The sequence below is a fragment of the Otolemur garnettii genome, unplaced genomic scaffold (genome assembly GCF_000181295.1).
Source record: "Otolemur garnettii isolate 467f Iridium unplaced genomic scaffold, OtoGar3 scaffold00047, whole genome shotgun sequence".
NCBI classification, from domain to species: Eukaryota; Metazoa; Chordata; class Mammalia; order Primates; family Galagidae; genus Otolemur; species Otolemur garnettii.
In genome coordinates, this window is record NW_003852442.1 from 13,053,892 (window position 1) to 13,064,731 (window position 10,840).

Here is a 10,840-nt window from a genome sequence, read left to right on the forward strand (position 1 = left end):
ACAGCACTCTACCCAGGGGGACAGCTTGAGGCTCCTGTCTCAAAAAAAAAAAAAAAAAGCAATAGTGTATGGCTCAGCACCTATGTATGGCTCAAGTGGCTGAGGCACCCGCCAGCCACATATACCTAAGGTGGCGGGTTCAAATCCAGCCCGGGCACACCAAACGATAATGACAGCTGCAACCAAAAAATAGCTGAGCGTTGTGGATGGCCCCTGTGGTCCCAGCTACTTGGGAAGCTGAGGCAGGAGACTCGCTTGAGCCCAGGAGTTGGAGTTTGCTGTGAGCTATGATGCCACAGCACTCTACCCAGTGGGACAGCTTGAGGCTCTGTCTCAAAAAATAAAAATAAAAAAGCAACAGTGTCAAATGTGGAATTTTCCACTTACGGCTCCCTGTCGGCACTCGGAAAGTTTCAGATTTTGGAGCCTTTCAGATCTCGGCTTTTCAGATTAGGCACACTCACCCTGGAGAACTTCCTGGAGGGAATCTGGCAACATGCAACTTGAAAAATGTTACAGCCTGGCAAGTCCATATTCAATAATTTATCTCAAGTAAATTTTCAGCAGTGAGCACAAAGATTTATAAACTTGTTAAGCTTATCATAGCATTATTTATGACTGTGAAATATCAAAAACATCCAAATGCTCAACCTTCAATTTTCACACAGCTGTATGACAAGACTTCAGGCAGGCATCAAAAACTGAATTTTAGAAGAATATTTAAAGCTATCTTGATAAATTTTATGGTGCAATAGCTATAAAAAACTACATTGGCAGTTCCTTTAACGCTTAAACATAGAAGCCAGGCACAATGGCGGATGTCAATAGTCCCAGCTACTCAGGAGGATCACCTGAGCCCAGGAGTTCAAGGCTATCATGCACTATGACTGCACCTGAGAATAGCCACTACACTCCAAACTGGGCAACTTAGGGAGACCCTGCCTCTTAAATAAACAGAATTAAAAAGAGAATTACCATATAATCCAGCATCCCACTTCTGGGCATATATACACACAGCAAGGACTCAAAGAGATATTTGTACACACATGTTCATGGTGGTATTATTAATATCCAAAAGGTAGAACAACCAAGCCCAAGTGTCCACTGACAGATGAAAGGGTAAATAAAATGGGGTGTAGCTATACAATGGTATATTATTCAGCCTTAAAGTAAGAAAAACTTCTGACCCATGATACAACACAAATAAGTCTAGAGGACATTACGCTGAGTGAAATAAGCCAGTCACAAAAAGGCAAATACTGTATGATTCCATTTATGTGCAGTACCTAGAATAGCTAAATTCATACAAAGCCAGGCCTAGAGACACTCACCTATACTCCCAGTTACTTGAAAGGCTAAGGCAGGAAGATCACTTACAGCTAGGAGTTCAAGTTCAGCCTGGGCAACATGGCAAGACCCTGTCTCAACTTTTTTTTAATATTAAATAAAAACGTTCAAAGGGGCAAAAGTAGAATGGTAGCTACCAGGGGCTGGGAGGAAGGGAAAATAGAAAATTATTGTCTAATGGGTATAGAGTTTCAGTTTTACAAGATAAAAAACAATCTGGCTATGCGCAGTGGCTCATTCCTGTAATCCCAGCACTCTGGGAGGCTGAGGTGGGTAGATTGCTTGAAGCCGAGACCAGAACCAGAACCAGAACCAGAACCAGAACCTGAACAAGAACATGACCCCATCTCTACTAAAAATAGAAAAACTAGCCAGGCATTGTGACAGGCGCCTGTAGTCCCCAGCTACCTACTTGGGAGGCTGAGGCAAGAGGATCACTCAAGGCAAGAGTTAGAGGTTACTGTGAACTAGGCTGATGCCACATCACTCTAGCCTGGGCAACAGAGTGAGACTTTGTCTCAAAAAAAAATAATAATAAATAAAGAGTTCTGAGGATGGATGCTGATGATAGTTACACAAGATCAATGTTCTTAATACCATTAAACTGTATATTTATGATAGTTAAGATGATAAATCTGATGTCTTATCACAATTAAAAACAAATAAAGGCTCAGCGCCTGTGGCTCAATCGGCTAAGGCGCCAGCCACATAAACCTAAGGTGGTGGGTTCGAATCCCCAGCCCGGACCCGCCAAACAACAATGACGGCTGCAACCAAAAAATGGCCAGCGCTGTGGCGGGCGCCTGTAGTCCCAGCTACTTGGGAGGCTGAAGCAGGAGACTCGCTTGAGCCCAGGAGTTGGAGGTTGCTGTGAGCTATGCGGCCATGGCACTCTACCCAGGGGGATAGCTTGAGGCTCCATCTCAAAATAAATAAATAAATAAATAAATAAAATAAAAACAAATAAAGGGCTGGGTGCAGTGGCTCATGCCTGTAATCCTAACACACCGGGAGGCCCAAGCGAGTGTATTACATGAGCTCAGGAGTTCGAGACCAGCCTGAGCAAGAATGAGACTCTGTCTCTACCAAAAATAGAGAAACTAGCTGGGCATTGTGGTGGGCACCTGTAGTCTCAGCTACTCAGGAAGCTGAGGCAAAAGGATTGCTCAAACTCAGGAGTTTGAGATTGCTGTGAGCTATGATGCCATGGCCCTCTACCCAGGGCAACAGAGTGAGACTTTGTCTCAAAAAAATAAAATGAAATAAAATAAAATAAAAATAAGTAAAGATATATTGATATGTTTTAAAGAGAAAAGGTAAGATGCAAAATAGTATGTTCAAGTATGATCTCCATTAAATATCAATATATGTCTACACACCCAGGGGAAAAAGCTCCAAAGGATATTCATGGAAATGTTACCAAAACCCACTAAATACTCTTAAAGAAAAAACAAACATTAACAATAATTACCACTAGGTGCTGTGCTTATGGGCAAATCTGTTTTCCTTGTCTATCTGTGTGCTTTTCTGTAATCTCTAATTCTGACAATTACCTTTGTTAATCAAAAGCAACAGTATGTTTACTGGACAAAAGAAGAAGGAAAAAGGGCACTGACACTGGGGCTGCATCCTGATCTAAGAATATCCACAATAAATATCCAATAAGCAGCATTCCGTTTGACAATCAGATATATAAAAGACAGACTAGAGTTTGGTAAGTAAAGACTGACTTAGATGACAAAGCATCAGAAGTTCCCTGCAGAATTAAAGTAGAGGCGTATCTCTGATCTCGAACAACTCCTCAGGCCAGAGGGGGCGCAGCACTTCTCCCTGTGCCCAGTGGAAAGGAAAAGACCAGAGGAGGCTCCAACACCTTTCAAGTGGCCCGTCACTAGAAAAAACAGGCTCAGAAAGAAAAGACTGAAACCCATGCAAGGCTCTCCCTGGGACCCTATCCTCCCTGTTCCCATACCTCCCTTAAGCTAAATCCACTTTCAGAAAATATTTTCTAGACAGCAGACATCAAGAGAAAAAGGGGTCTTTCTCGCTGTGGCGTTCATTCCCCGCATACGGCACTGCTCTGAATAGAGGCTTTGTGAGGGAGGGTCCAAATACCACAGCCCTGGGTTACACCGCTAACCATAAACAGCAGTAAATAGATGTGAGGGTTTGTACACCCAAGCAGCAGAGGTACCAGGGACAAGTAAGTATTCCATCACATTCCAAAACCCAGTAAATGTTTACCAGGCACCTACGAAGTGCAGGACACTATTTCTAACACTCCCTAACAGACACACAAGCACACGTGCACACATATATACAGTTCCTTTGTTCTGTTCTAGGGCTGAGACTAGAAAAGCGATGATTTAGGCTGGTGGCATTTGACAGTTTAATCTGACATATCATACATCATCTCCTGGACTGGGAAGAGGAGCAGGCAGAGTGGAAGTCCCTCCCTCCATCCCCCTTCTGGAAGGATCAAAGAGACACAGCACTGTGTCCCACTACTAGAGGCCCCGACAAAGGGGACTGGCCCCTGCAGAGGAGCTCTCAGCCTTCCTACAACTCCACAGACAGCATCTAGGGGAGCAGGGCCACCCAAGGTCCTGGTCCTGGGGGGAACTGTATCACAGGTATATCTGCCAGGTCCCTCCCACGCCCAGTAACAAGGCCCACCAGCAACTCCCCCCCCCCATACATACTTTTGCCCCCATTGTTCTTCAGGATGTTGGAGAGGTTGACAGAGGCGGTGCCTAGCAGCTCATTTCTCAAGGTGTGGCAGCTCCAGACTTTCAAATCTAAATGACTCTGGGCCGTGACATTCCTGGAAAACAAGTACTTGATTCATCACTTCCAAGCAGATCAGTGACTCCTATTAACTTAGAAGAAAAGAGTTAAACTATACCGCTGACATCTTGGCGGCAGAACCAAGACAGGGAGACACCCACATATACCCTTTCCCCCTCAAAGCTGACCCATAACCCTCTAGCTAATAATGGACATTCTATGAGCTCAATGCCGTAGGAACACCTATAGGTACCCAGTCTCACCTTGGGTACCACAGGCAGGAGAGGCTGGGGCGCCACAAGAACCCTGTACCTTCCACAACCTCCTCGGAGCACCCTCTCTCCTTTCCCCAGCTTACTGCATTCAAAAAGAAGGGACTTTCTCTTACAAAATGATGATCTCATTCCAGAGAAGCTCAGAGCTCCCAATGCGCTTCCCAGTCTTCTTGGTCTCACTGGGGAGTCCATCCACTGCCACCTCCACGTAGGAGTTAATTCGAGGTTGACGATTATGTACCTTGGGCTTTGCTGACACCACTGGACGAGAAAGAAAGGAAAAGTCAGATGAGTCAGAGGGCTTCCAGATGCCCCCCTGTGGCAGAGGCTCTGGCTCTTTTCAGGTGTTTCTTTAAAAAAATAAAATAAAATAAATTTTGTTTTGTCCTGATTCAAAAAACTTTTTCTTTTTTCTTTTCCCTAGCTCTTCTCTCTAAAAACATTTTTTAAAAATATGAGTGTATAAAAAAGGATGAAGTAGAAGGAAAAAAATCACTCTTAACCTGACACTACTAGGATAATTACCATTAATTATCATCTCCAATTTATCCTGGGTAAATCTCCTGTTAGATGTTCATCTTTCATTTCCTCAATTCTTTAAAATTTCTTCTCCCCCCTTTAACCAATCTTAAATGACTGCAACCTCAGCCTATAGTATGGATATGCTACTATTCTTTCATTGTTAAAAAGACTGCTTATAGAGCAGCACCTGTAGCTCAGTGGGTAGAGCGCCGGCCACATACACTGAGGCTGGCAGGTTTGAACACGTACTGGGCCAACTGAAACAACAATGACAACTGCAACAACAACAGAAAAATAGTCAGGCAGTGCCTGTGGCTCAGTGAGTAGGGTGCCAGCCCCATATACCTGAGGTGGTAGGTTCAAACCTGGCCCTAGCCAAAAACTAGAAAAAAAAAAAAAAAAAAAAATCTGGGCATTGTGGCGGGCACCTGTAGTCCCAGCTACTTAGGAGGCTGAAGCAAGAGAATCGCTTAAGCCCAGAAGTTGGAGGTTGCTGTGAGCGGTGATGCCATGGCATTCTACCCACGGCAACAGCTTGAGACTCTGTCTCAAATAAATAAATAAATAAATAACAAAAGAAAAATACTGCCTGTAACTTTCAGCTCTGGGAAAATTATCCTGAAGGTGTGCATGCATTTTTTGAGTATTCCTTCAAATAATACAAACATTTTTTAAAAGTTCTTGGCAGGGCATAGTGGCTCACACCTGTAATCCTAGAACTCTGGGAGGCCAAAGTGGGAGGATTCCTTGAGCTCAGGAGTTCAAGACCAGCCTGAGCAAGAGCAAGACCCCATCTCTACTAAAAATGGAAAAGTTAGCCAGGCATTGTAGTGGGCATCTGTAGTCCCAGCAACTCAGAAGACTGAGACAAGAGGATCCTATTCACTCCATTAGTGCAACAGGAGTATATCTACTTACTTTTGGCCAATCACACAGGTAAAGATAAAATAGTATAAAGAGAACAGCTAAGATTTAATGAGCACTTATTATAGACGCTATGCCATATATACATTATCTAACCAAATCCTCACAATGAACCCAGGAGGCACAGACTATATCAGCATTACCACCCCCAACTTACCAGGGAGAAAACAAGGTCACTGGGAAGCAAGGTCACTGCCCCAGGTGACATAGCCAGGAAGCTCCAAGCCACAAGGTACACCCAGCCAGTCCTAGTCCACACCATGCTGCATGTCACTACCAAAATTAGTTTATTTGTTCCATTGCTGTTCTTTAATACTAGTGAGGTGGAATATTTTTCCCCTGCACTTATTAGCAAATTGCATTTCCTCTTTGGCTCCCAGGCCTCATGGTTAAGCAATTCTGATGTTCCTTTAAGCCCAGCAAGCCAAAGCGCCAGAGGACATAAAGCTAAGACTACAGGAGACAGCTAGACAAGCACCCTGGTGTCACAGGCATTCCCCCCGCTGGGAATTCTAGGTCTAGGAAGAAGCACTTCTTCCATCCTGTGCCCCAAATCCAAGGATGATGTCCCTTGCCGATAATGACAAGATTACTCTAGCCTGAGCTCCCCTCTGTGGAATATGAGCAAACATCTTCCTGCCAGACCCTCTGACCATCCTATAACAGTCCACAACTTGGCAAAGACCAAATCCACCTCTAGATTGTTTTTTTGTAATAACTGTCTTTCTTTCCCAAGCCCCAAAGGAACTGTAGGAAAGAAGCCAAGAAATAAAACAAGACAACAACAAAGAAGTTGTGGCCAAGACTCAGAAGCAACGTGGGATGGTTCTAAGAATAAAGCTCTGTGGAGTGGAGGCAGGGCCCAGATGGCCCAGAGCAGGAAAAGGAGGGATGGCAATTCACATGTGGATGGAGGTTAACTGAGGCCACCTGGTGGTGAGAGCATAGATCTGCATGCCTTTTACTTAAAAAAAAAAAGAAAGAAAAATTGGGGACAACACAGTTGAACAGGATGGTCTGGCTTAAGATTTTTCCACTTTGCAATGTTGCAAAAGAGCAGTACGAATCATACTTTGAATTCGGAATTTTGATCTCTCCCCAGACTAGCCATATGAGGTACTACTGGGCAGCAGCAGCAAACAGCAACTCCTAATCAGCCCCAGGATCACGATCACAGGCAAAGAACGGATACTCTGCGGGGCACTATGTTGCCAGATGGTTTTGCCCAGCGTAGGCCAATGTAAGTTTTCTGAGCACTTTAAGGTAAACCAGGCTAGCTGGCCACAGTGGCTCACATTTGTAATCGCAGCACTTTGGTAGGCCAAGGCAGAACTGCTTGAGGCCAAGAGTTCAAGACCAACCAGGTGGACAACATAATAACACCCTGTCTCTATAAAAATATAAAAGAAATTAGCCAGACATGGTGGCACCCAACTATAGTCTCTGCCCAGATACTTGGGAGGCTGAGGTGCAAGTGTCTCTTGAGCTCAGGAGAATGAGGTTGCAGGGAGCTATGATTACAGAGCGAGACCCTATCCCTTCACACACACACACATACACACACATGATGTTCAGTAGGATAGATGTGTTAAATCCATTTTCAATTTACAATATTTTCAACTTACAGGTTTTTCAAGTCAAGGAGTATATAAACTTTTTTTTTTTTTTTTTGAGAAGAGCCTCAAGCTTTCTCCCTGGGTTAAGTGCCATGGCATCCCAGCTCACAGCAACCTCCATCTCCTGGGCTCAAGTGAGTCTCCTGCCTCTGCCTCCCAAGTAGTTGGGACCACAGATGTCCTGGCTATTTTTTGGTTGCAGCCATCATTGTTGTTTGGCAGGCTCAGGCTTGATTCAAACCCCGCCACCTTAGGTGTATGGGGCTGGCACCCTAGCCACTTGAGCCACAGGCGCCAAGCTGAATATATGAACTTCAAACTAGAGACATATAATTTTGAACTAAATAATCTCTCTAAAATCAAGTTCAAACTCTTTGTTTCACAGTTGGTCCAATTAAGATTCAGGAAGGTTTCAATTAGCAATAATCATACCTCTGATAAACCTCATTGGCTATGCTACTGCCACTGTGCAAAGCTTAAGACTCAGGAAGGTGAAATAACTTACCCAAAATTACAGAGCTAACCAGAGAAGAGCTAAGACAGGAACCAAGTCTCCCAGCTCCTAGGCCATCGCAACCTACCCTGAGGTATCCCCCTTTTGTGTCCTGTAGCTTTTTTTCTTTAGAATTTTTTTTAACTTTTTAAATTTTGATAAAATTAATTTCAGGCTTAGAGAAAACTTGCAAGATTAATGCAAAGAATTCCTCAGAGTCACCCAATTTTAACTTCTGACTATATGGCCTTTATTCTTTTTCCCTCCCCTAACTCTCTCATGCACTCGCATATTTTCCTGAAACATATTTTTTCCTGTGTATACTATACAAGGGGTATCCAACCTGTGGCCCACGAGCTACATGCTGATTTTGTGAGAACTGTTTTGCTTATGTGTGGTGTCGGTTATCACAAAAAGTATACACAGACTATTTTGCTAATCAGTTTTCTTTTTCTTTTTTTGCAGTTTTTGGCCAGAGCTGGGTTTAAACCCACCACCTCCAGCATATGGGGCCAGTGCCCTACTCCTTTGAGCCACAGGTGCTGCCCCCATGCTAATCAGTTTTCATTAGTGTTTTGTGCTGAATGTGTGGCCCAGGGCAACTTTTATTCTTCCAAAGGGCAAAAGAAAAGAAAAAAAGTTGGACACCCCTGAAGTGGACCCATTGTGCCCCTTCACTCCTAAATACTTCTGGGTGTATTTCCTAAGAACCAAGACATTTTCGACTCTTATAATCACCAGGATGATAGTGTATGTTTCTTTTTCATTTTTTTTTTTTTTTGGAGACAGAGTCTCAAGCTGTCGCCATGGGCAGAGAGCTGTGGCATCACAGCTCACAGCAACCCTGGGCTTAAGCAATTCTCTTGCCTCAGCTTCCCAAGTAGCTGGGACTACAGCGCCTGCCACAACGCCTGGCTGCTATTTTTTGGTTGTAGTTGTCATTGTTGTTTGGCAGGCCCAGGCTGGATTCAAACCTGCCAGCTCCAGTGTATGTGGCTGGTGCCCTAGCCATTTAAGCTACCGGCACTGAGCCTATGTTTCTTATTCTTAAAAATCAAGCCAAAATGTACCTTCCATTACCCATGGAGATAAAAAAGAACAAAACAAACAACAAGCCAAAATAAAAGCCTCAAGATAAGAGCAACTTTGTCTAGAAAGTCTATTTACTGTTTCATAAGATAGAAATGCCAGTTTATTATACATGGAATCACAGAACTGTGTGCTAATCTTCACACAGAACTTAGTTTTTAAAAGTCAACACATACAGCAAAAATTGCATAATACTCAAATTATACCCCTTACAAAGCTCTTAGGAAAGCACCACAATAGAGTCTGGCACACTGTCTTTCAACAGGCTCCAGATAAGTTTTTGCTTTGTTACACCATATTTTTCAGTATTCCATTTTCAGTGTTTCTTGAGTTAAATATCAAATAAAATAGCTAGCTTATGTTCAAGGGGCTTGGTGCATAAAACTCTAGGATCACACTGTGGACAGGCACCAGGGAACAGAGGCAGACAGAAGGAACTGCATAATGACACCCACCTACCCACTGTCTCCATGAAATGCTTGGGAAAAGAGCCATCCATGCAACACAATAACCAAGAAAATGCCGTGAAGGCTATGTTGACCAGTTTGATGAAAGCATTTCAGATTGTGTGTAAAACCAGCACATTGTACCCCATGATGGCATTAATGTACACAGCTATGATTTAATAAAAAGTAAAATAAAACAGAAAAAGAACCATCCATGCTATTTCAATCATTATTTCTCTTTCTCCTTCTCCCCCATTTTCCTGGCTGATATTATCAACTCTTTGTAGGCTATATACACATATAATGAGATATACCTGTATTATCAGGTCAGCTCTTTCCACACTAGTAAGAAAATTTACCTTGAAGAAAGGCAAGAGAGAAACCTTTAGATTAAGTGTGTGTTCCTGAATAATTTGACCCCAAAATGGAGACCTGGGGATGCTGCCAGTTTCCATGAGCAGGCTTCTGCTTTGACCCCATTAAAAACTGTAGTTCCTACTTCAAAACTGTATCCGTTGACTCTAACCCATCTCCCTACTTAAAAAGGCTGGAACTGCCATGAAACTCCAAGAAAAATAATAGAAATGTTTCAAGACTACAAAAAAATCAATAACTCAATAGGAAACAGGCAAAGAATATGAATACACAATCCACAGAAAAGGAAATCCAAATGTCCTTAAATGTGTAAGATGCTATACATCATTTATAATTGCCCCTTGAACAACTCAGGTTTGAACTGCGAGGGTTCACTTACATGTGGATTTTCTTCAGTCTCTGCCACACCTGTGATAGCCAGCCCAACCCCTCTTCTTCCCCCCATTCCTCAGCCTACTTAATGTAAAGATGGTGAGGATGAAGATCTTATTACTTATTACTTTATTTGTAAGAACACTAGGTTTACAGACATGAGCCATCAGCTTACTCTTTTTAGAGGTAGGGTTTTAAGTTGTCACCCAGGCTGGAGTGCAATGGCATGATCATAGTTCACAGAAGCCTCCAATTTCTGGGCTCGAGCAATCCTCCCACCTCAGCCTCCCCAGTAGCTGGGACTACGTGCACACACCACAATGTCCACACTCCAGTTTATATTTAATCAAGATCACTGGCTGCTATGTAACCAACAGACTGGAGGAGGGCAAAGGGCAGAAACAGACGGGCTAGGAAGGTACTGCCTTAATACAAGGTGAAGATGATGACAGCTTAGACTAGGCCAAAACCAAAGGTGTGGTAAAAAATGGCAGAGTTGGCTCGGCACCTATAGCTCAACCGGCTAGGGCGCCAGCCACGTACACCTAAGGTGGCGGGTTCGAATCCCCAGCCCGGACCCGCCAAACAACAATG

The 10,840-nt window shown here is 43.5% G+C and overlaps 1 protein-coding gene and 1 non-coding gene across 2 annotated transcripts in view; both read right to left on the reverse strand.

Moving 5' to 3' along the window:
- WWP2 (WW domain containing E3 ubiquitin protein ligase 2) overlaps positions 1–10,840 on the reverse strand; it is a 156,490-nt gene that overhangs the window by 118,725 nt on the left and 26,925 nt on the right. Inside the window, exons 3-4 of the mRNA XM_003791397.3 lie at positions 4,523–4,670; positions 4,050–4,171 (exon numbers count right to left, since the gene is read on the reverse strand). Coding sequence (XP_003791445.1) covers positions 4,050–4,171; positions 4,523–4,670 — 270 coding nt within the window. The remainder of the gene's footprint in view (positions 1–4,049; positions 4,172–4,522; positions 4,671–10,840) is intronic.
- Positions 7,811–7,948, reverse strand: LOC111725799. The gene has a single exon (XR_002773773.1). It is a non-coding gene; the product is annotated as a U4 spliceosomal RNA (small nuclear RNA).